The sequence below is a fragment of the Symphalangus syndactylus genome, chromosome 11, assembly GCF_028878055.3.
Source record: "Symphalangus syndactylus isolate Jambi chromosome 11, NHGRI_mSymSyn1-v2.1_pri, whole genome shotgun sequence".
Classification (NCBI taxonomy): Eukaryota; Metazoa; Chordata; class Mammalia; order Primates; family Hylobatidae; genus Symphalangus; species Symphalangus syndactylus.
The window spans coordinates 69,617,334-69,644,666 of record NC_072433.2 but is presented as its reverse complement, the minus strand read 5'-3'; the positions used below and the strand labels follow the sequence as shown (position 1 = coordinate 69,644,666).

The 27,333-nt window shown below is 36.8% G+C and overlaps 1 protein-coding gene across 14 annotated transcripts in view; it reads right to left on the bottom strand.

Annotated features, from left to right (window-relative positions):
- ATG10 (autophagy related 10) overlaps nucleotides 1-27,333 on the bottom strand; it is a 299,098-nt gene that overhangs the window by 180,232 nt on the left and 91,533 nt on the right. For 12 of the 14 annotated variants that reach the window (XR_008649375.2, XR_008649374.2, XR_010114443.1 and 9 more), the window contains one exon: nucleotides 24,820-24,927. The exons of the other annotated variants lie outside the window; for them this stretch is intronic. Coding sequence is in view for 9 of the 12 variants with exons in the window: in XM_055233288.2 (XP_055089263.1) it covers nucleotides 24,820-24,927 (108 nt within the window). In the remaining 3 variants the exon portion in view is untranslated. The remainder of the gene's footprint in view (nucleotides 1-24,819; nucleotides 24,928-27,333) is intronic. 14 annotated transcript variants of the gene reach the window in all.

The window sequence follows — 27,333 nt, the reverse complement described above, 5'->3', positions numbered from 1 at the left end:
CTGGGAGCTGCAGACTGGAGCTGTTCCTATTCAGCCATCTTGGAATCTCCCCCCAAGTATTTTTTAATTTTCTACTATAGTTGTTTATCTAGTTTACAAACCTAGTTTCTAAGACAACCATGATTGAAATTACCTGGAAAAATTATAAATATATCTCTATTTACTAAAACCCCAGTCTTCCATATTTCCTGGTATGGTTTCTACTTCATGAAAGTGAATGAATTTCTAACCATTTTTGTTAGTTCAGTTAAAAAAAAGAAAAGAAACATTACTAACAGTTGGATAAATGTCTGAGAATTTATTTTAGTGTCAATGTATTCGTAGTACACTTTAAAAAGGGAAAAAAATCTCAAAGTCTATCAGCCACAAAATATAAGAAGGATTTAGAATAAATTAACCAAGTTCAAAGACTCTCAAGAGGGTCTTTAAAATGAAGCTGCCCATGAGACATGACGTTAATCAAGTAATTGAAAGAAAAAGAAACTCAGCCTAACTGCCTATTTACTGAGATATTTCTGGGTTTAACAAATTTTGAAGATATAAGAAAGTAGGTGTTTAGGTATTTCTGAATTACTCTTCTCATATTCCAACAACCTTCTCACACTGAACTCCAGAATATATGAATTGTTATAAATCATCATGGCCAAGGTGTCTAGGAAAAAAGCCAGTCTGATTTTACTCTTTTATCTTCAATATGACAGATGTTTAGAGGGCAGGAGATAACTGAATGATTGTTGAAATGGTTTGGCTGTGTCCCCACCCAAATCTCATCTTGAATTGTAACTCCCACAATTCCCATGTGTCATGGGAGGAACCCAGTGGAAGGTAATTGAATTATGGAGGCAGGTCTTTCCTGCACTGTTCTTGTGATAGTGAATGAGTCTCACGAGATCTGATGGTTTTAAAAACAGAAGTTTCCAAGTTCAGGACCAGATGGATTCACAGCCGAATTCTACCAGAGGTACAAGGAGGAGCTGGTACCATTCCTTCTGAAACTATTCCAATCAATAGAAAAAGACGGAATCCTCCCTAACTCATTTTATGAGGCCAACATCATCCTGATACCAAAGCCTGGCAGAGACACAACAAAAAAAGAGGATTTTAGACCAATATCCCTGATGAACATCAATGCAAAAATCCTCAATAAAATACTGGCAAACCAAATCCAGCAGCACATCAAAAAGCTTATACACCATGATCAAGTGGGTTTCATCCCTGGTATGAAAGGCTGGTTCAACATACACAAATCAATAAATGTAATCCAGCATATAAACAGAACCAAAGACAAAAACCATATGATTACCTCAATAGATGCAGAAAAGGCCTTTGACAAAATTCAACAGCCTTCATGCTAAAAACTCTCAATAAATTAGGTATTGATGGGACGTACCTCAAAATAATAAGAGCTATTTATGACAAACCCACAGCCAATATCATTCTGAATGGGCAAAAACTGGAAGCATTCCTTTTGAAAACTGGCACAAGACAGGGATGCCCTCTCTCACCACTCCTCTTCAACATAGTGTTGGAAGTTCTGGCCAGGGCAATCAGGCAGGAGAAAGAAATAAAGGGTATTCACTTAGGAAAAGAGGGAGTCAAATTGTCCCTGTTTGCAGATGACATGATTGTATATTTAGAAAATCTCATCTTCTCAGCCCAAAATCTCCTTAAGCTGATAACCAACTTCAGAAGTCTCAGGATACAAAATCAATGTGTGAAAATCACAAGCATTCTTATACACCAATAACAGACAATAAGCCAAATCATGAGTGAACTCCCATTCACAATTACTTCAAAGAGAATAAAATACCTAGGAATCCAACTTACAAGGGATGTGAAGGACCTCTTCAAGGAGAACTACAAACCACTGCTCAACGAAATAAAAGAGGACACAAACAAATGGAAGAACATTCCATGCTCATGGATAGCAAGAATCAATATCATGACAATGGCCATACTGCCCAAACTAATTTATACATTCAATGCCATCCCCATCAAGCTACCAATGACTTTCTTCACAGAATTGGAAAAAACTACTTTAAAGTTCATATGGAACCAGAAGAGAGCTCACACTGCCAAGACAATCCTAAACCAAAAGGACAAAGCTGAAGGCATCATGCTACCTGACTTCAAACTATACTACAAGGCTACAGTAACCAAAACAGCATGGTACTGGTAGCAAAACAGAGATATAGACCAATGGAACAGAACAGAGCCCTCAGAAGTAATACCACACATCTACAACCATCTGATCTTTGACAAACCTGACAAAAACAAGAAATGGGGAAAGGATTCCCTATTTAATAAATGGTACTGGGAAAACTGGCTAGCCATATGTAGAAAGCTGAAACTGGATCCCTTCCTTACATCTTATACAAAAAGTAATTCAAGATGGATTAAAGACTTAAAGGTTAGACCTAAAACCATAAAAACCCTAGAAGAAAACCTAGGCAATACCATTCAGGACATAGGCATGGGCAAGGACTTCATGTCTAAAACACCAAAAGCAATGGCAACAAAAGCCAAAATTGACAAATGGGACCTAATTAAACTAAAGAGCTTCTGCACAGCAAAAGAAACTACCATCAGAGTCAACAGGCAACCTACAGAATGGGAGAAAATTTTTGCAATCTACTCATCTGACAAAGAGCTAATATCCAGAATCTACAAAGAACTCAAACAAATTTACAAGAAAAAAACAACCCCATCAAAAAGTGGGAGAAGGGTATGAACAGACACTTCTCAAAAGAAGACATTTATGAAGCCAACAGACACATGAAAAAATGTTCATCATCACTGGCCATCAGAGAAATGCAATCAAAACCACAATGAGATACCATTTCACACCAGTTAGAATGGCGATCATTAAAAAGTCAGGAAACGAGGTGCTGGAGAGGATATGGAGAATTAGGAATGCTTTTACACTGTTGGTGGGACTGTAAACTGGTTCAACCATTGTGGAAGACAGTGTGGTGATTCCTCAAGGATCTAGAACTAGAAATACTATTTGACCCAGCCATCCCATTACTGGGTATATACCCAAAGGATTATAAATCATGCTGCTATAAAGACACATGCACATGTATGTTTATTGTGGCACTATTCACAATAGCAAAGACTTGGAACCAACCCAAATGTCCATCAATGATAGACTGGATTAAGAAAATGTGGCAAATATACACCACGGAATACTATGCAGCCATAAAAAAGGATGAGTTTATGTCCTTTGTAGGGACGTGGATGAAACTGGAAACCATCATTCTCAGCAAACTATCACAGGGGAAAAAAAACCAAACACCGCATGTTCTCACTCATAGGTGGTAATTGAACAATGAGAAACTTGGACACAGGAAGGGGAACATCACACACTGGGGCCTGTCGTGGGGTGGGGGAGGGGGGAGGGGGGAGGGATAGCACTAGGAGATATACCTAATGTAAATGACGAGTTAATGGGTGCAGCACACCAACATGGCATATGTATACATATGTAACAAACCTGCACGTTGTGCACATGTACCCTAGAACTTAAAGTATAATAAAAAAAAAACAAAAAACAGAAGTTTCCCTGAACAAGTGCTCTCTCTCTCTTTGCCTGCTGCCATCCATGTAAGATGTGACTTGTTCCCCTTGCCTTCTGCCATGATTGTGAGGCCTCCCTAGCCATGTGGAATTGTAAGTGCATTAAACCTCTTTTTCTTCCTAGTCTTGGGTATATCTCTATCAGCAGCATGAAAATTGACTAATACAATTGGCTTTGCCCAGGTATAACCAAAGAGCATCAAACCAAATAATGTCACCAAGGGAGACAGATGAAGAATCTGAATGAAACTACAAGAATGTGATGTTCCCCTTCCTGTGTCCACGAGTTCTCATTGTTCAATTCCCACCTATGAGTGAGAACATGCGGTGTTTGGTTTTTTGTCCTTGCGATAGTTTACTGAGAATGATATCACGCTCCGGGGACTGTTGTGGGGTGGGGGGAGGGGGGAGGGACAGCATTAGGAGATACACCTAATGCTAAATGACGAGTTAATGGGTGCAGGAAATCAACATGGCACATGGATACATATGTAACAAACCTGCACATTGTGCACATGTACCCTAAAACCCTAAAGTATAATAAAAAAAAAATAAAATAAAATAAAAAATAAATAAATAAATAGAAAAAAAAAAAGAAACTACAAGAATGAGGTTAGAAACGCATGGAGACTCAGACTAGACAAAGTACACATAAAAGCAGAAAAAAGGGCCAAACAAGAAGCAAAATTCAGAGTCCCATTAGCATGCATAGATCAGAAGCACTAAGTTCAGATCCTGAAGAATGAAGGTATGATACTGGAGTTTGAATTTCCTGGCTGCCACAGCTCCTTGGTAGAGGGGGTACTCTAAATAGCCTCTGCAATTCACCAGGTTGCAATTGATATGCACTCCACCTTTACCTAACTGCAATGCCTGTGTTATTCCCTAAACACCTAGCCCCAGTGGCCCAATACAGCTCATACACACTTTATTCTTTTGGTTTGTTTGTTTATTAAAAGTTTCTTTTTTCTTTTTTAGAGGAAGGGTCTCACTATGTTGCCCAGGCTGGAATGCAGTGGCCATTCACAGGCTCCATCTCACTACTGGTCAGCATGGGAGTTTTGACCTGCTCCATTTCCAATCTGGGCCGGTTCACCCCTCCTTAGGTAACCTAATGGTCCCCTGCTCCCGAGAGGTCACCATATTGATGCCAAACTTAGCGAAGACACCCAATTGACATAGTGCACTACATTCCAGAACTCCTAGACTAATCAATCCTCCTGCCTCAGCCTCCTGAGTAGCTGGGACTATAGGCGTGTGCCACCACACCTGGCATACACATTTTCCAGAGCCAAAATGCTGAAGTTTTCCCCACTGTTCCTATAGGAGTGTTACAGCAGTCACAAGAATGATTGTGCCTTTGTCTGATAGCTTCTTTTGCAGGAAATGCCCAAGTAACTCCAATCAGGTAAAATAATCATTTTATCTTCTCAGACTTCTGGTGTCTTCTTTGGATACAAAAATGTGTACTAAAAGCCTTTACTACATATGAAAGGAAAAAACTAAAAAGAGGGGAACTATCCATCCAAGAAACTACATGGGATAGTGGCCAGACAAGAATGTATATCCTCTGTGAAATATAAATCATAGAATCTCAGTATTAAAGAACCTTCAATCAACTGAGATGTCTGGAAAATTATAATCGAAGAAAAATGACTGTATTACACTTAAGTTAGAAAGTCAGTATTTTTCCATCATTAAAACCCATGATCCCAATGCACTAAGACCTTACTCCCTAATAATAATTGATCAAAAGAGAGTGATTTCATCCCTTACTTGTGTTACAGTCAGTGAAAGATCAGAACCTATAAGAACCTGCCAACAAAATACTCCAGACAAGTACAAAATCTATGAAATATAAAGAATATATACCCCACATTATAAAGAAAAGAAAATCTTACAGCTCAGTCAAATCAGAATGAAGTGCCACAGACAGGATTTTGCTTTATAAAGTGCTGGCTTTCTTCAAGGTCATTCATGACGGTGATGCAAAGATGTCTGCACTACCGCGCTTTCAGGCTCGGCACTGGAGAACTGCCTAGGGTCCTTACTTAATGAGTTTACTAGCTGAGCTTCATCTTAATAGAAGCAGTTGAGTTCTGAAAAAAAAATTTTTTTAAATCTGAGCTCAGCACAGTCTCTTTTACGCTACAAAAAAATAAGCTATACGCTTATAAAGTAATGGATACTGAGTTAAAACAAACAGGACATCCAAAACCCCACAAAATATTATTATTACAAATGCTAGTTTCTCTCATTTATTCACGATTCTGCTCAAAACCTCTATAAAATATTTACCTTTTAACACTGAATCTTATATTTTGTTTGTCTATTTTTTGTTTTTTGGTGAAGTTTTTTTGAGATGGTCTTGCTCCGTCACCCAGGCTTGGAGTGCCATGGTATGATCTCACTGCACTGCTCACTGCAATCTCTTCCTCCCGGATCCAAGTGATCATCCCACCTCAGCCTCCCATGTAGCTGGGACTACAGGCACACGCCACCATGCCCAGCTAGTTTTGTATTTTTAAAATAGAGATGGGGTTTTGCCATGTTGCCCAGGCTGCTCTCGAACTCCTGAGCTGAAGTGTTGCCTGCCTCGAACTCCCAAAGTGCTGGAATTACAGGCGTGAGCCACCATGCCCAGCTGGATCTCAAAATTATTGTTCTTCCTTCTCTCTGAAGACACCTATCATTTACTAAACCTCAAATCTTTGAAAGGCAATCCAAATTACAACGGCTACCAAAAGCCTAAACCAATGGATTGTAAAGCAAGATTAGAATTAGGCGATCTGAAAATGTGGATTTAGCATACAATTTTTTTAAACAACCAGAATGTACCTGTATCTCAATATTTATAAGGAAAAAGGACCACTGAGTACTCTTCATATATTTAACGCATTATTCTACTACTATACAATTGAGGGAGTCCAATTTAGTCTACTATTCTATGAATTTTTTTACTTGATAATATTATCTGACTTCTAGTATATCACTGATGACCATCATTACATTTACTAAGCTCTCTGGCTACACTTAAATAATTCCATGTTAAACTAGCTTTCCTGAGAATATTACCATAATCAGAGGCCCTCAAAAGTATTACCACATTTGCTTTTTGTCTTAGATCCTCCTGCTACACTCACAACACAACTACATGGCCATGAAACCTAAGGTAAATTGAAGAAAAGTTACCAAGGAGGATTTCTGTATCCTCCTATGACATTCCAGGGTTTTAGGAGGAGTCAAGAAATTCTAGTCTTCTCTTTAAGTATATGTCCACAAAAATAATAATACTGTTGAAAGATTTTACAATTAAAATTGCCATTAAAATTTTAAGATTCAGTACAAATAATAATATTCAATACCCATAATGAAGAAACTTATTACAAATCAGAGAATACCAGTAAAAATACTTTTATTTTCCAAACTTTCCTGAGAAGTGTGTCACTATTTCCTAGAGTGTTTTATGCTTGTATCCTTCAGCACGGTACCTGATGCTCAAAAGATATCCAAAAATGTGTTTGTTGAAGGAATCAGTAAGGAAAGAAATGAAATTAAGCAAAATATAAGTATAGGCACTAACTCCCTAGGGTTAATGGAGTATCATTCAGTATGTGGAAATACTAACCTTACAAACTACTTAAGTATAATCAGAGAGCCTAGCATATATGAATAGACAATATATAAAGACTTTTTGTTATTGCTGTTGTTTTGTTGTTGTTGTTGTTGGATATAGAGTCTTGCTCTGTCGTCCAGGCTGGAGTCCAGTGGCGTGATCTCAGCTCACTGCAATCTCTGCCTCCCAGGTTCAAGTGATTCTCCTGCCTCAGCCTCCCGAGTAGCTGAGATTACTGGTGCACGCCACCACACCCAGCTAATTTTTGTATTTTTAGTAGAGACAGCATATCACTATGTTGGCCAGGTTGGCCTCGAATTCCTAACCTCAAGTGATCCACCTGCCTCAGCCTGCCAAAGTGCTGGGATTACAGGCATGAGCCAGCGCACCTGGCCTACACAGACATTTTTGCTTTGAAAAAATATTTCAATAAAAAATTTGTAATTTATTTACTCCAAATTTACTTTCATTACTAAGTGATGAACTATGCAATAACATGAGATATTTGTAACTAACATTCTTTGTTGAAATCGTTATAGATTAACAAATTCTAAATTTGCTAAACATAATATACAATATAGTATAAAACCTGCAAAACACAAACAACTAAATACAAACTAAATAATTTTTCTTAATAAATCTAACCATATTGAAAACATTTTCATCCCATGATTTCACATAGATGTTGGATGCCATTCAAAATAGCCTTTGATTTCTCTTGTCTACATGTTTCAAGTACTGAAAACACTCTGGTCTAACCTCTCTATGTCCTCCCAGCAAGCTCTTTATATCTTGCCCTTATGGTATTTTCCAACTGTCTGCCTTAAACAAAGAGTCCTTGCTGGCACTGGCTTGTTGCTAGTCAGTATTTAGCTCTCTCTTTCTGTAACGAAGAGAGAGCCTAACCATCTGCTTCACGCAGCTTTTCATTCCTATGATAGCTTTCTGCTCTTTCCTCTTCCAACTCAGAAACAGAAAGCAAGAGATAAAACAAAGCATCTTAGGTCCACAAGAAGCTGTGCAACACCCAGGAGGGTTTCTCCTCCCAATCAGGAAAATGCTTCCTTAGCAACCAAGTAACTAAGGCCAATTAACCTCCCTTCTCTAACAATATTCAATTTACATTGAAACCCTTTTTGGTTAAGTCCTTCAGTTTTACAATGAGCTTTCTGGCAGAGAAAAAAGGTGCTTCTGTCTTAAAGGAGCCAGGTCCTTTCTCCTGACTATCGCTAACTGTGACTCAAACTTAACATAAAGTGTTAGGTGATTTTCTAATTCAAGTTAAGGGACTGGAAATTTAGAAATGGCATAAAAATTAAGTGCAATCAACCAACATATGCTTAAAGTGAGAATGAATCATTTCGGAGCAACCAGAGATTAGATACCGTGGAGAATAAGAGATATGGAAAAGATGCTTTGTAGCTGTCATTGCCTCATACCTGCCTTGGCTGATTTATGTCCCTTCCACACAACCAACAAAGCCCAGGTTACCACTAAATAATCACAATCTCAGTAGAATACCAAAGAAAAGATGAATGAAAGAAAGGAGCACAGATAGTAACAAAACCAAAAAATGTCCTTTCAGGCAAAAAAAGTCCAAAATTAAAACTAGAAAGGAACTAGCATTTCAAAGTCATAAACTATTGCAGAAGTTGTAAAAACTATAACATATTTAAAGAAAAAAGGGGTTTTATAAAAATATAAAAAAGCACAATAGGAAGCTCCCCCACCATCCCAAGCTTTCACATTGTGAGATGGTGTTTACATTTTTCTAAGTCTTACAATTCAATTATTATACAGCATTCTACTTTGGGTAAAGAAAAATTGACAGAAATTTTATACAAAAGGGTAATTAGTTGTCTTCATGTTCATTTTCCAGGTCTTGATGAAGCAAAGTCTTTTGTGGAACAATTTTAAAGTTTTTAAAATTCTATATAAAATGTAATATGGAACTTCAAATGTATATTGTGATTTATAATAGGCACTATAAACACTATAAATCATCCTTCAACAGTTTTGGGAGCAGCATTTCAGTGTCAACACATAGTACCACTGTATCTCCAAACAAGTCTTGCTACTAACAGTTATGATACAGAATTTCAAAACCAGTTTTGTTTTCTAGTTTTGTCACTTACCATTTGTAGGACTCACCATTCTACTCAAAGATTTATTCTGAAACAGTAAAGCTGCCTTAAGGTTACACTAATAAAAGTGAACGTTTGTAAACCTTCGGCTCCCACCATTTTATTTGATCCTCATAGCCACCCTGCGAGGTAGGGATTGTAATGACATCCTTCTCCAATTGAGGTGTCTGTAGTTGAGAAAGATGTGGAGAGCAAACTAAACTTAATGAAGCATCTACCACATACGTGTTTTACTTTCACAGCATTAGCCAACTGTTTTACTTCATGATATTTAATACACACATCCAGACATACACATGCTTACATACAGCTCCCAGTTCCCAACCTCCCAACTCCTGTATTTGGGATCCCGTTTTCTAGATAAGAGATTTGCGGCTTTAAGAGGTTCAGTAATATTTTCAAAGTCACACAGAAGGAGGGAAAGTAGGGATGTAAACCAAATTTCCCTAACTTTAAAGCTCTTGTTCTTTCAACCATGCCACACCACCTGCTACACAAAGCCCCTGGCAGACCCATATGTTACCTTCCAAATCCCTTCTGCTAATGTTAGCAACCACTAAGGGTCAAAGGTTGTATTTTCAAAATGTGACTCATGAGCCATTAGTAAGTTCTGAAATCAATTGCTGGGCCTTGACCAGCATTTTTAAAAAACAAAATAGCGCAGGATAGATTGAGTAGAATAGATCAGAAAGAGTAAGAATTGTTTCATGAACCTTGGTTTCAGGTATGCATGTGTGGAGTGTTCTAGGTCTTAATGTAAAATGTATTTCTTATTATGGGTTTATATTTAAAATGTTTGAAAGTCATTGGGTTCAGTGGATGCTCTCACACAGACCTAGCTCATGAATTGAGAATTACTGAACACTCAGCTCTCTTCACTTAAATAACATCAAGAAACATAAGACAGGAGACCCCTTCTCAGACAAGGCAGAAAAAGTATTACCTAGAATCAGCACCGGAGGAGGATGCTGATTGTATAATTACATACCTCCTTCACAGCAGCTTCAGTCCATCAAGTAGATAGTATGGTTTATTTTTTACATCACTAATTATGTAATTATCCATAACATTAAATCAGTTCCAGTCTATCACAAGTTTCCTGAAACATTCATTTATTATTTTTAAAAAGAACACTAAACTACACCATCTTATATGTAAAAGTTCCAGTATGGAAGGTGGATCAGCTTTTATTTAAAAAGATCTTGTGTCCAATAAGACACTTTTGGTCCTTTGGGATAAACGGCAATTAAAATTTCATTTTTAATATACCTTGGAGCAGATGCATGTATGTATATTCTCAATTTTTTTCTTCATTATTTCATAAAATCCCCATTGTAGAGCAATAATGTCGCATTGGTTATGTTCACAAAAAGCCTTTCTACAGAGTAAAATTTCATTGTTCTTTATAATACACCTTCCAGTATGTCATTTATTCAAAATCATTCCCTGGGAAAGTGCTGTAAAGATAAATAAGCTATGGATCTTACACTGAAGGAACGAGCAGCTGATTAGGAGAGATATAACCCTAGACACTACAGCTTCCACTCAGCTGCTTCCCAGAACCTCTGGGCAGAGCTGTCACCCATAGCTACCAAACAATCCCTGCAACAGCTATATACCATCCAGGAAGACTCAGCAGATAACCTCTAGCAAGCAAGAGACTAGCACAAAGAATACATAGACAAGGACCAAGGCCAGAAGAAAGCATGAAAATTATAGATTCCATCTGGTTCTTCTACCTACATGTTCATACTACCTCTTAGCTTTGCCTAACCCCTCAAACCTATTGACACAGTCAAACACCATCCATCCATCAACTGCAAAGAAGTTCCAGCATACTTGAAATTAGTGAGGGTAATCACTTAGGATCCTCCTCACTTTATCCCCACCTAATCTCACTGCACTCTCACTTCTGCCTAACTTCAAACCCTTGACACCATCACTCCCTCCAATTCTTTGGACACTTCCTGGTGTTTAAATCTCAGCTTTCCTTAACAGATTCTGACTTGGTCTATCTCTCTGACTTTGAGTACTCCCTGCTAACTTGAATAGGAATCCCAGATTCAGGAACCTAACAGCACACAAGCAACCTAGCTAATACCCTAGCACAGCTAGCCTAATACCCCTCTGGAGGGGAGATTCAGACGAACTGCTAAAAACACTGACTATTTCGCAGCCCAATCTAAAGTCACAACTCAACATTCCTCATCTTCTACTGACAATTACTTTCCTTAGTGCAGAGCCCCTCTTGCTTCCCACCACTACCCTCTATACGTATCACCATGTGCACCTCTCTCAGCCATCCCCAAGGACCCAAGGTATAATACATGGAGGAAAAGGTACTAGATTCCTCTGGCACTAAGGTTAATTCCAATACCCTGCATGATCAAAGGAGTATGATCTGAAGAAACATTTTTGGAAGTTGGCATCCCACCTCAGAAACACCCAGGGTGTGCTCCTGCAGCCTCTCTCCCAACTGCTGAGTGATTACAGAAGCCAGGATTGGTTGATAGGTTCATAAGGTAGACAGAGGGAGACACGGAATCCATCCTCAGCCTCCAAGTTTCTTGTTGCCAGATTCCAACCATGTGTTTTTAAGTCAGTCTGACTTATCAGGATGCCTGCTGTCAGAATGGAAAGCTGGGGGCACTTCTGCTTTATTGGAGGTAATTTCCCAAGATCCCCTACGATCAGCTCTATATTCATGACTCTTGATTCAGATTCTCATTTTCAGCCCCATGCCTCCTCTCTGGATTCATCTTGATTTACATAGGTTGACCTCCAACCCTCCTGCAAGGACTCTGACTTAGGGGAGATGTTTGAACTACTGCCATAGAACAATAATTAAAATGGCCTATTAGAAAGGGGGAATAAAAAATATATTCCTTGTCACCAGTGTCACAGAGACAAAAACGAGACAATTTCAAGAGGAAGGGGCTTAGTCAGTAGTGTCAAATGTTACAATGTGGTCAAGAAAGGTGAAGGCATTAGATGTGGTGATTGTAAGGTAACTAGTAACTTAGAAAGAGGCAATTTCCATAGCTTGATTTTGGTAGAAGCCAAAAGAAAAAGAGTTGAAGTTGGAACAAGTGACGAAAAAGTCCAGGTACTATAGATTACTTATTCACAAAACCTGGGAGTGAAAGAAAGAAGACAGGGGATTGTAGAAGAGGATTGGGAAGTGGCAATATAGGTATAACACAAAGCATAAGGCCAAGGGACATGGAACCTAGGTCCTGTTGTGGGCATTGCTGAAGTAGCCAAGGTGAAGACTAAGTAAGAAAGCAAGAGAAATAAAAGAGGACTGATGTCGTTGAGGGCCTTGACACAAAAAGAATATACAAAGAATGTTCAGAGAGAAGCATAAATACAGTTGAAAATAAGGAAGATGTGAACAGAGAGAAGAATTTCAGAGTTTGAGATAATTGTTACATTGATATTTTTCCCCTTCTTTTTCATATCTAAAAAACTTAAAGGAAGGCTGAGGGTGAAATGCTTCACAAATAATTATTGGAAAGAGAATATTTAATAATGTTATTTCAGAATAGCCAACAGTCATTTTAATAATCTTATCTAAAAATACCTTGTCCCTTCCAGATGCCTACTTTTCTTTTCCTTCAAAATAAGCTAAAGTTGAGCAATTGGAGCACAGAGACGAGATTTAGTCTGCCAGGCTGTTGTACCCTCTGACTCTGACCAAAAAAGGCATTTTCTCAGGCATTCATCGGGACAGTCTTTAGGTGCCACTGCCAACTTGACAGCCTTCCTGGCCTTTTCAATGCATCTGAACTGTAGCTGAGACAAACATGTAATCTCTATCCTAAGGCTCCTATGAGGTTAGCTTGAACTACATGTAGCTTCTCTCAATGCTTATCACAACTACATAAATAAGACTTATACTTGCTAAGAGCAAACAATCAAAAACAACATATTCGCAGGCACCATATGGAAGAGCATTATTGAAGTTCCCATATCACATTTATGCAATCAAAAACAATATTGTTAAAACACTTTGATGTCTCCCTTTTGAAAACCTTTAACAATGTAATCCTTGGTTATTTCCTTTTGCTTTAAGGTCAAATTATTATTTGCCATTAAGCACATAAATTCAGAAATAAACTTTAACAAAATATTCCTGGCCACCTTATTTAATAAGTATCCTTTAATAAAATAGATACTAAACTGATAATGACAAAATATTAATACTAATATTGCTGACTTTTAGTTAAGTTCGCAGTATATTGAGAAGAGAAGAAATTCTAGATAGTTCTAACCCCGAAAAATCAAGAGATAAGCGATATCAGTTTCTGGCATTTATGTGCCAGGCACTGTGCTAAATGCTAAGGACACAGTTGTGATGGAAGTGATCTAACCAAATCAGAGCTTAGAGTTCAGTTACAGGGTTCAGAACCACTATTCCAGTTTGAAAATGTTTTGTTCCCTTTTCCCAAAATAATTCATCTGCATTTTTAATAAAGTCTCTTTCATAGTGAGCATTTCAGGTATTAGTGGATGAAATATCAGGGGCTATATAAGCCATTGTTCTGGGCAATGATTTTATGTAAAAATGATACTCTATGCAATGGTTAGTCTTTACCCAACAGTTAAAAAACAAAAATCCTGGCAAGTAGTCAATCTCATTCAAGCTACCAAAAAAATTCAACAATCATTTTAATATCTGAAGCTTGCCATTCATATCATGAGATTCCACATTGCTACTTCAACAATGAATTCCTTTAGGATATATGAGAAGACTGTTTTTGAGCCCTGCATAGAATATTATGCTAATGGGAATTCCCTTCATTCCATAAAGTATTTTTAGATTAATCTTTTAAACTAAGGAATAAAATTGTAAATATACTTAATAAAATAATTTTGAAAACTCAAATTTTAGATTCTACTTAATCTTTTGTGAGATCGAATCTTACTGTAATATATTCTAAGTAACGTATCTCCCTCCACACATGGAGTTTCTACTGGCTTCAAAAAAAAAATCAAAGGGGCAGAAAAGAGTTCTAAGTAGTGGTTTCACTTTCATTTATTTTAGATTTGATTATAAAGTCAACATATCTTCCTCAGAAATGCTTCATGAAAAAAGAGCCACCTAAAGTTCAAAACCCCCAACAATCTATTAAGTGTCTTTTTTTTTTCAGATAAGAATTATGTATATACTTTAAGTTCTGGGATACATGTGCAGAATGCAGAATGTGCAGGTTTGTTACACAGGTATACATGTGCAATGGTGGTTTGCTGCACCCATCAACCTGTCATCTACATTAGGTATTTCTCCTAATGCTATCCTTCCCCTCGCCCCCAACCCTATGACAGGCCCCAGTGTGTTATGTTCCCCTCCCTGTGTCCATGTATTCTCATTGTTCAACTCCCATTTATGAGTGAGAACATTTGGTGTTTGGTTTTCTGTTTCTGTGTTAGTTTGCTGAGAATGATGGTTTCCAGCTTCGTCCGTGTCCCTGCAAAGGACATGAACTCATCCTTTTTATGGCTGCATAGTATTCCATGGTATATATGTGCCACATTTTCTTTATCCAGTCTATCATTGATGGGCATTTGGGTTGGTTCCAAGTCTTGGCTATGAAAAGCATCCCAAATTCATTAAAAGAAATGGGAAAAATATATAATTAGGGCAATTAAACTAATGCATTAAATGGCCCTCCTCTGAAACAACTGCTTCCTAAGTTAGACCTTTACAATTGGACATAAATGCTCCACAATGAAAGCCTGTCAGATTTTTGTACAGAAACATCAGCTCAGTATCCTCTTAAATATACAGCTGCTGCTAGAAATGATCTTACTTTTGATTTTTAAAAAAATACCTCAAAATTACAACTATATGTAAAGGAAACTATCTGATATAACTTACTGCTGAGTTAAAATACAATGGCTATGGCACGTATCTTTACAAAGCCTTTTCTACTAGCTTAATAAATAAAAAGAGAATTAGTTACCTATGTATATTTAGTCAACTTGATTTATTTCAAAAGGTAGATTTTCTTTTTGCTTTGCCAAGGAGAATACAGCACAGAGAATTTCAAAGACAGAAGTAACCTTAAGAAGCCATTTAGGTTATAGACTCTCACTGAACCTAACACACTCTAAATTTTGCAAAGTGCTACTACTCAGGTACCAAGGGCTTAAAGTAAAAAGAAGATTCAGCAGAATGTGAAGCATGGCCCTGCCTCTATCTAAGACTCCTGGCTTTATAGCAGAACACTAAACTGCTTTAAGATTCCCTAAGTCACAAATTTCATTAGATGGTTCAAATAGTTTCAGTGCCGCATCTCTACATGTTGCTTTCTGATTAGTTTCAAGAATGAGTAAACAAACACTTTTGTTATATACTAGTTAAAAAATATATATATACTAGTAAAAAATATATAGTTTGTATAATAAATAGTATATTTAGTGCAACAATCCCCAGTTTTACTGGAATTAAAGATCCTAATCTGACATGACTGGTTTTCAGAATATTCTATATTCTCCCCTCTCACAGACCACACTACTGTATAGCATATAATTACACTTTAAATTACACAGAATTAAATTTTAATTTGTCTTTGAACCCTTTAATAATATCTTCGGTAAAACACAAAAGTGGGATTGGGGTCTGCTGCATTCACAGTTATTTCCTTTAAAAATCCATTTATCTGTCAGCATTAGATTCATTTATTCAATAAATAAATACTGACTACTACACATGCTTCCATTTGCATCTATGCACATTAAACATAACAGACTTCCTGGCATTTTAACATTGCTTTAATAATTACATTCCCAAATACAGAGGTAATCATGCTTCTTAGTCATTATTCACATCTATCAATATATCTATAGTTCAGTCCAAAAATAGCAGTTGCTTTACAGATAAATTGTTAATGCTTACTGAGAACTGTGGCTCACCATTTATTCCATTATAAAAAAAAAACATAATACTCTGACATATGAGTCTATTTTGGACATATAAAACAGAACTCCTCCTAGAAGCCACCTAATAAAATCCTTAGGGCAAATGAGTGTATTTCAAGGCCTGGTTACCTCAGAAGATCATCATTCTTTGAATATGTTCCTTGGCAATTGAGATCATCTCCTGTTACTGATTCTCAGTTTTATGCTTCAGGGAATTTATAACAGGTTGTTTTTTGTTGAGGGCCTTACTTTCTATAATATTCTACCTGCCCTGGTCTAAGGAAAATCCCAGTTAGTGAACTACAAGGCCCTAAGACAAAAATCTTTTCTTCCACTAGTATATTATCGCTATTTTTATGACTCTATCATTTTCATAGTTTTTAAAAACGTAATCTGAAGGTGCAACCTGAGGCTCCAAAGTAATGAGGACAGTAAATGGATAAGTAAAATATGCTTGGTACCCATCTCTGATACCTCTGCAAAAGGAAGAGGAACTACAGTAATCGAACTTCAAGCAGAACACAAACTTCAATAATATAAAAATTACTGACCAACTTAAAGTCAGTGTGTATAGGTAGCTGAATTGTGTGAATCAAAAGACAAAATCTAGGCTATCTCTATTCTATGGAAAATGACTCAAAACTTCATAAATGAAGACATTAGAGACAAAAAAAATACAAAGCAATGTTGGCTAGAACACTAGTTACATAGGAAATACTTTCAGATATTTCCCCCTTCTGAGCATTCATTAATAATTTTTACTACTTATTATTAAAAATCAGTATCTAAGTTAACTAGATACTGTTTCCTTTTACTGAGTGGATGAGTGCTGGACATAATTTTTTTAAAAAACTTACACCTTATTTCTCAACTCTAGTCTCTCTAGTCTTCATTAGCCAGTAAGTTAATTTAGAACCTTAAAAAAAAAACTTAAGTTTAGCGCCTATTTTTCAATAATATATCCACAAAAATTTTAAGGGTTAATAATGGTTAATTTTCATCAAAAATTGTCTAATTGAAGTATAGGGCTTCGTTCCCACTTCTATTTGTAAATTATCACTTCATGTATAGAAATAAGGCTTCAATAAGGACAATATGCTCCTGTTCATTAAAGTAAATCAATCGTTAAATCATGTTTTTCACTACTATTAAATGATATCTCAATTTCTCTAAGAAAAGTCTTCAATTAAATACAAAAAAAATCATAAATTGATAAAGCGATATGGTAGTATCAATACCCATTTATGAAAATAAGTGTCACATAAAATAAGATATCCCAAGCCAGCGTTGATTATGTTTGCTTCCATTGAAAATATTCATTTATATTTATAGGATTTTTTTTTTTTTTTGAGACAATGTCTTGCTCCCTCGCCCAGGCTGGAGTGCAGTGGTGCAATCTCGGCTCACTGCAACCTCCACCTCCTGGGTTCAAGCAATTCTCCTGCCTCAGCCTCCCGAGTAGCTAGGATTACAGGCACCTGCCACCACGCCCAGCTAATTTTTGTACTTTTTTAGTAGAGATGGTGTTTCACCATGTTGGCCAGGCTGGTCTCAAACTCACAGCCTCAAGTGAACTGCCACACTCGGCCTCCCAAAGTGCTGGGATTACAGGCGTGAGCCACCGCTCCCAGCCCTATATTTAGAGGATTTTAAATTGATACAACATACTTCTGTTGGTCACTGGTAAAGAAAATATCTTGTTCAAAAACTGCCAGTCTCACTTTCATCTCACAAATTCAGAAATGTCACATGCAAAATCATACTACCTACTCTCAATAAATGTCTTATTTAATATGACTAACCTGTAAGAACTACTGTTTCCGAAAGCCAGAACATAACAAAAGCCAGAACATAATCACTTCCTAGCTATTTTCCTTAGGCAAGCTTAACCTTTGTGTCATGTCTCAGCTTCCTCACAATAAAGTGAAGAGAATAAAGATATCAATATCATGAGCTGAAATGAATTAATATATGCAAATCACTTAGCACAGCACCCATAGTTAGTCCTCCATAAACTTAGGCTGCTGTCTTTATTATAATATTATTATTGTTATTATTATTATAACTGTGTTTTTATCCACCTTCACTAATCTTATCCATTTATTTGCTATATTAATATTAATATCTATTGTCATAAGAGTTTTGTGAAGATTAAATAAGATAATGAAGTAACTAGTAAGATGAACTGGTATGTAACAGAAATAATTGACCATGATAAGTATTACTTTGAGGGAATTAAAATGTTAATACATGAAGGCATTAATGCTGGCATAAATGTGTGTTGAAACAGAATCTGTTAAAGTCATTGATAAAAAAATGTTAATCTAATATTTCATCCAATAAAAACATTGGGAGCTAAGCAAATAATACTCTCTAACTCCACAAAAACCCTTCCCTCAAGCTTGACATCCATTCACATATCTACATATCTTTGGTATGGTTGTTCAACTATCTACAAATACAACTAATTTAGAAGAAAAATGTAAAAAAAAAAATTTAGACTTTTGATCATCATATATTTAGGATCAAAAGATGATGTATTTTACCTAAATCCTGTTTTGGAATCCCAAGGACAATAGTTAAATAAGAGTTTATGACTCTTCAGTGCAGAGTTGAAGTGTCTTTTGATCAGCGATGGTTGAAATGAAAAATAATGTTGTTTTATACAGTTGCTTGCAAGATTATAAAACTTATTAATATCACAAAACTACCAATAATTTTTCATGGTAGATAATCTAGTCTGTAAAATAACTTACAGCTAAATTTGACAATTTGTACAAATTAGGATTATTCCTTGAGTTCATCTATCATGAGCACAATCAATCCCTTTCATGAAATTTGCTTATTCAATTTTTTTAACTTTTCAGTTCAGGGGTACATGTGCAGGTTTGTTACACAGGTAAACTTGTGTCATGGGAGTTTCTTGTGCAGATTATTTCATCACCCAGATATTAAGCCTATTACCCATTAGTTATTTTTCCTGATCCTCTCCCTCCTCTGACCCTCTACCCTCTGATAGGTCTCAGTTTTTAAAATGTTAGCAGTTCAGCCTGGCATGGTGGCTCAATGCCTGTAATCCTAGCACTTTGGGAGGCCGAGGTGGGCGGATCACCTGAGATCAGGAGTTCGAGACCAGCCTGGCCAACATGGTGAAATCCCGTCTCTACAAAAATACAAAAATTAGCCAGGCATGATGATGGGTGCCTGTAATCCCAGCTACTCAGGAGGCTGAGGCAGGAGAATCACCTGAATCTGGGAGGCAGAGGTTGCAGTGAACCGAGATCACACCATTGCAGTCCAGCCCGGGCAACAGAATGAGACTCTGTCTCAAAAAAAAAAAAAAAAAAATTGTAGCAGTTCATTGCATTTTTGAAACAAACAATAGATGGCTGTTCCTTATCTAATTACATTCCTCTTAAATTGTCACAGTATCTTCTACTGATATCACAAATGTCCTATGAAGATAAAACATTAATTCTGAGATATTTTGTTTTTGGTTTTTTTGTTTTTATTTTGAGACAGAGTCTTGTTCTGTTGCCCATACTAGATAGAACGCAGTGGTGTGATCATAGCTCACTGTAACCTCAAACACCCAGGCTTATGCAATCCGTCTGTCCCAGCCTCCGAGTAGCTAGGACTACAGGTGCATGCCACCAGGCCCACCTAATTTTTCTTGTTTTTGTAGTGATGGAGTCTCACTATACTGTCCAGGCTGATTTCAAACTCCTGGCCTCAAGCAATCCTCCCCTCTTGGCATAACGAAGCACTGGGATTACAGGTGTGAGCCACCATATCTGGCCATCTGAGGTATTTTAAAATGAAAAACTAAAAAAATTCAAATTGCCATACCTCTAATTACACTACTGACTAAATAAAAGTTATAAACAAATCTATGATGAAGAAAGAGAGAACTTAAGAGGAAAATACATCTCTGTCTAATGTTGATCTAGGAAAGTAAGACATTATATATGTAGTTCAAATGGAATATTTTAAATGCTCTAATTAGTCTACCACTGTTTTTTAGTGAGAGTCACTCTCATTTGTCTCTGTACCACTCTCTGAGATAACTGGTGGTGGTGGCTGAATAAGGGTTAGTTTCCAACTTGGAGGCTACTCATTATTCCCAGCGTCTAAAGGTAAGAATAGAATATGGAAAGAAAGGAAGTGTTACAGTCTCTGCTCTCTTCCTGCTCCTTCATGTTTCTCCATTCACATCCTGCTTCTTCTTGCATAATTATGAGATAACCATAAAAAGATAATTATATGTGTGACACTATTAGTATTAATAATAGCACTGTATGCTTGTTATATCCAACCAAAACAGGAAGTAAGAAGGGCCCACAGTTTGAATGAGAACACTGAAGTTTACTCAAGGTTACATTACTAGTAAATAGCGAAGAGAACTACAAAACAATTTCTATCTCCAAGTCTAGCACTCTTCCTTCTACTTGTGCTGTTGTTATAATCTGAGTAAATTAGGCAGACTAAATTTACTATGAGTTGCCAAATATTAAAAATAAAACACTGGAGTTGACTGGAAGATGAAGGGTTTATCATCCAATTCCATTCCCGTGACAACTCAGAAATACAAACTACTAAAAACTCCCTGCAAATCTCTCTTTTTAAACATTGTTGATTTTTCTATGTAAATTGATTGTTGAAAAAAATGTTATTCTAGTAGAAACTAAACTCTTTTAGAATTCAGCCTGGACACAGTGGCTCATGCCTGTAATCTCAGCACTTTGGGAAGCTGAGGAGAGAGGAACACTTGAGGCCAGGACTTTGAGACAAGCCCGGGCAACAGAGCAAGACCCACATCTCTAAAAAAAATTCTTAAATTAGCTAGGCATGGTGGTGCATGCCTGCAGTCCCAGCTACTTGGGAGGCAGAGGTGAGAGGATCACTTGAGCCCAGGAATTAGATGATTCAGTGAGCTATGACTATGCCACTGCACTCCAGCCTGCGAGACAGAGCAAGACCCTGTCTGTAAAAAAAAAAAAAAAGGTATGTGTGTATATGTATGTATACATATATATATGTGTATATGTATATGTAAATATACATATATATGTGTATATGTATATGTAAATATACATATATACACATACACCCACACTTTTTTATAATATACTATATTACATATATTGTATATATAATAAATATGTATATGTAGTATATATGTATAATAAACATATAATTTAATCAATTCTAAGTAATTCACTAGATTATCCAGTTTATATCAAAATACAGAGGCATCTGATTTGTTAAGTGAGCTAGTTCTATGGGTAATTAAACCTGAAGGTTTAGTCAAATAATAGATACTCACTGAGTCATCTTACCTCCATGGGGTTTACGGTCTAAGGAAGCAATCTGGCTTTTAAAACAATAAGCATGAGTCTGAGGAGTACTAAGAAGGAGAGATAAAGGGCATATATTTTTAAAACAAATTCCTGAAGAGAAAGAACAAGAATAAATGTAAAGAAAAAGGAAAAAAAAAATTCTAAGAAAATCTTATGTGATTGGAAGGGGGGAAATTATTTCTAGGCCTTATGTGAATATTATATGTTTGTATATGTATATGTAATCTTTCAATTACTGTTTCTGCTATAGAGAGGTGGGGAAGCTGGGAGATACACAAAGATGGGGTACTGGGCTGTCTTGTTCTAAACTTTAAAATCTTCTGCTCTTATCTGAGAAAAAAAGAGAGGGATGCCTACCAGAGCTACAGCAGTAATGGAAACTTACAACGATGGACAGTGACTCCAAATGAAATCACTGGACCAAGCAAAAATAACCTTAGGGATTTCAAGGGAGTGACAGAAAAGAGTTATAGGTTTCACTCTTTGAAGAGATAAATTTTAAAAAGAATCATAATTTAAAATTGTAATAGTCAATACAGTTTGAAGAATGTTAACCATACTCGGATTCTATTGTTTATACCACATAATCTACCTTTTTTTCACTTAACATGAACTTTTTTATTTTCCCAGACAAGGTCTCACTCTGTCACCCACCAATGATGTAATCTCAGCTCACTGCAACCTCCACCTCCCAGGCTCAATTCTCCTGTCTCAGCCTCCCGAGTAGCTAGGACCGTAGGCGCATGCCTCCACACCTGGCTAAATTTTGTATTTTTAGTAGAGATGGGGTTTCACCATGTTGACCAGGCTGGTCTTGAACTCCTAAGCTCAGGTGATCTGCCTGCCTCGGCCTCTCAAAGTACTGGTATTACAGGCGTTGAGCTACCGCACCCGGCCAACATGAACATTTAACCTGTGTAATTAAACAGTCACCTAGAATACCATTTTTAATGACTGTATCCATCTAGAGATGTGTCATAATTAACCAATCCATTACTATTGTATATTTCCATTATTTTCATTTTTCCTATTATAAACAAGGGCTCATATACTTGCAGGTAAATCTTTGTGTACTCAAATATTATATGAGCATGTGTGTGCAATTTGATTAAAATTATTGCATCAAAAAATAAGATGTATTAATAGACAGAGGGATCAACATATAATAAAGCAAGCACAGCAAAATGTTAATGGTAGACTTTAGGTGGTAAGTATATAGATATTCACTGCAAAATTCTTTCAATTTTTCCATATGTTTCAAATTTATTGGAAAATGTTGGAAATGAAAAATGTTGAAAAAAATTATATTTTATGAGGCTAAATTCCTAGAATTGGACTAGATTATTCATAGTATGTGCACATCTTTAAACTTTGTGAAGTTAAAACATCAACCAGAAAGTGTCAGTTCCCTCACACTGTCAACACCACTTTTTAGTGCTTTTCAAATCTCTGCCAACTTGTTAGGCAAAAACTAGTAATTCATTTTTTTAATCATCATTTCTATGTTAATTTTTAAAACTTTTTTTAAGTTAATATATAATGAATTGAAAAGCTTCCTAATATGCTTGGCTTCAAATTTGATGTTGGTTATTGGAACCATGAAGCAGTAATCAAAATTCAAGCACCCATCTGGGGGCACTTAGCTTATTACCAAGCACAATACTCTCAAGAATAACTTGCAAACCAAATTATAAATAGGTGAAAGTTACTTGCAGGCCAGCATCATATACAGGCAAGGGGGCTGATGTCTGATTGGCAAATGGGCTTGATTTAACATGTTCTGAGAAACAGTTCTTCCTGCACAAAAAAAAAAAGTCATCTCTTTCATTTTCCCAGGATGCTCAGAATTCAGACACTAGTGATTTCTTCTTTTGTGTTGAAATAATTAGGTCCTCACCAATCCTCTTTCAAAATTCAAGTATTTTATTTCAATATGAGTGCCATATAATTGTGGTGCTTCTATAGGATGGAATGCAATGGAGTCATTAAAGAGAACTATGGAAATCTGCATTTACTGACATGGAAAGATGTCCATGATATACTCATTCACTGCACAAAAAAAAAAAAGTATGTATGTGTGTGTATATGACAGAAATATGTGAAAGGATACTAACTAAAATATTACCAATGGTAAACTACTGAAGGACATATGAGACATTTTTAAATCCTTTTTATATATTTCTCTATTATTTATTTTTACAATGGGTATATACAATTTTTTTCACAAGAAATACAATAAGACTATTTGCATTTCAATAGAAAGAAAAATGAAAATATCTTAGAAAACCACTCAGTCATTAGTACCATAATAAAATTTGGTTCAGCAAGATTTTCAAGTCAAGGTTAAAGTCCCCTGAGGAATAAGACCCAGATCCAGCATATTTTCAAGGGAACAGGGGCTAAAGGCAGAGCAGGTAAAGAGGTCTCCAATCAAGTATTAAGCAGCCTGGGGCTAGGACTATATTATCTTCAGGGAATTTTACTAGGAAAAAAAAATCAATAGACAACAGAAGGCATCTGTGGTATTCAGGTCCAAGAGAAACCAAAAGTATGACGGCTCACTACAATCTGGAGTCAGACTGGATCTTATATAACTTTACCACAATTCTTGCTTTCAGTATTACAAAGGAAAATACCTCCTTCTCCCCCTACAACAGGCCCAGGATCCAATTGCCATTGGATCTCTCTCCAATGGGAAGAAGTTTAAAGTTTTTAAAATATTTACTTAACAGAATTAAAGTATTTTATTTCAATATGAGTGCCATATAATTGTGGTGCTTCCATAGGATGGAATGCGATGGAGTCATTAAAGTATAAATTTTTATTTTTTATTTTATTTTATTTTATTTTATTTTTTTTGAGACGGAGTCTCGCTCTGTCGCCCAGGCTGGAGTGCAGTGGCGCAATCTCGGCTCACTGCAAGCTCCGCCTCCCGGGTTCACGCCATTCTCCTGCCTCAGCCTCTCCGAGTAGCTGGGACTACAGGCGCCCGCCACCACGCCCGGCTAATTTTTTGTATTTTTAGTAGAGACGGGGTTTCACCGTGGTCTCGATCTCCTGACCTCGTGATCCGCCCGCCTCGGCCTCCCAAAGTGCTGGGATTACAAGCGTGAGCCACCGCGCCCAGCCCAAGTATAAATTTTTAAATGTATACTTTACGGAGACTGAAAAGAACATGACGCATTAAACTACTCACCTCCATGGGAAGACATGTCTGTCCATGGGTAGATGCTCCTGGATGTGACATCACAGACCCATTCTTAATTTGAAAGTGTATTTTGCACATGTAGCCATCAGAACAGTCCTGTGTTTCATCACCAAAAAATATATAAGAAAATGCCAATTATTTTAAGATTCATCATTTTAAGAACCACTTCCCAAAAGTTCCAAACTGATCAGTGAAAAACTAAATGTAGTAAATGAGATGAGACTATATGGATAAAGAGACTAGTCCAACACCCTGCACATAGTAAGTACTCAATAAATGCAAGTTTTATTCTCCTACCTTTCTTATTTATTAATGATGTTTCCCCCCTCCTAGATTAAACCTTTCCCTTTTTTCCTGACTAGTCCATAGCACCAAGATCACAGAACAAAACTTAAGCTTATAGAAATAGCTTGTCACATAATTAATATTGATTTTCATGGCATACACATAGAGAACAATTTTAGGACTTGAAATAGATCTCAAAGCTGCAAGAAAGCTTCCATTTCAATTTCTTTCTCAAGGCAAGATCTCTATGAAAATGTCCCAGAAAGGTAATTATGCATCTCAGCAACTGCCTGAGCACCTCCAGGAACTGGCCCTTGTTACTCCCTTATACAGTGGCCATTTCCATTTTAGTGCATTGTACATTAAGAAAGTTTTGTCCTGTATTTCACATCCTTTAACTTACTTAGTTCTGCCCTCTGAAGTCTAATCCCTTTTCCACACAGCTGTTCTTCCAAGCGCTGAAGAAATGACCACCATTTGCAAATACTCCTTACAAGATATGGTTTCTGAGCCCTTTACCAGTATTTGTCTCCTGTTTCTTGTACTTGCTCTTAAATACACTAATGAATGATGTTCATCTAATTGTGGCCAGTTCCATTTTTTTAAGGTAATACTTGTTTGAAATCAATAAAGTCATGTGTAAGAATATAATACCTCCCCAAGCACAAACATACATGCCAATAAATATTAATTCCCCACCAAACTGTCACACCAACATTTACATTTTAATAGAATTAAAATGATAATAAGGACTAAGGGGTTAATCTTCCTATAAGAAGAGGGAAATTTGGATGCAGTGACACAAACAGGGAAGAAAGCCATGTGAAGATGAAGACTGGAGCGGTGCATCTAGGAGCTAAAGAAAAGCCTAGAAGCAGTAAGGAATGGTCCTTCCCTAGAGCCTCTGGTGGGAGCAGGACCCTGCCAACATCTTGATTTCAGATTTCTAACCTCCAGAACTGTGAGAGAATAAATTTCTGTTACTTTTAGTCACCCAGTTTGTGGTACCTTGTTATAACATTCCTAGGAAACTAATACAGTAACTCTATTTTTTAAGACACTTGGCAGCACCTTAAGAATGCCTCCCAGTAAGTTGTGCTGACAAACAGCCAGCCCTCACTCAGGGGGCTGCACTGGTTTGTTGTTGATTGGTTAGATCCAACTCATTCTGATTGGTTGATGCCTCTGTCACAGGTTGTTAAATATTTTTAATATCATTCCTGCCTGGAAAGTAGGCCATCAGATATCCAATACTGTCATTTTTAATTATTTCATTAAGGATATCCATTTTATAGATGGAATTACTGTTTTAAATTCCAGCTCTACACTATCTGTCCACAAAGCAGATCCTGTAATGGTCTTCTACCATTGAAACCTTTGTATTTCGAAAAATGTAAATTTAACATTGGCTTAAATTGAGACAGATATATGTAGTGACTGTTGTCATTGGCGCTGTTTCACATCAAACATCCATTCTTCCTTCTTTTGGAGCAGTAGTCATTGCTCCTCTAAGGAACCATTTCCTGATTGAGAAGGGAATGGTTCCTTAGAGGAGCACTGGCTACTGTTAAACTAATCATAGCTCCAGGGATAGACACAGATCTCCGATCTTGCCAATCAGTACTGCTGGCCCCAGAGACTCTGGAGGACAAATGATCTACAATCACAGCCAATGGGATGAAATTCAGGATTTGGTTTCTGGGGGTTGAGAAAGGTGGCTGTTCTCTTTTCCACTAGGTTTGAGCCAGACAGACCACACACACACACACACACACACACAAACCTGGCAGCCATCATGTAATTAAACAAAGTTGGCTCTGCAACTCAGAGGAAAGCAAGACCATGAGATACACAGAAACCACATTCTGACTACATTATTTACACCAACCATATCTGAAACTAGTTCTAGCTCAGATTTTTCAATTACACGGCCCCAAAAAGTCCCTTCTTTGCTTCACCCAATGGGTTGGGTTTTCTGTCACTTGCAACCAAAATAATTTTGCTATTAAGTAACATAAATTTGTGTTTATTAGTTTAAAAATAGAAGATTTCTATTGTATTGTCAATCTCATTGTGGTAGATAATCAATTGTTGATTATATAAAAGATTTACCATATACAGTCATGCATCACTTAATGGCAGGAATACCTTCTGAGAAACACATCACTGGGCTATTCTGTCATTGTACAAACATCATAGACTGTGCTTACACAAACC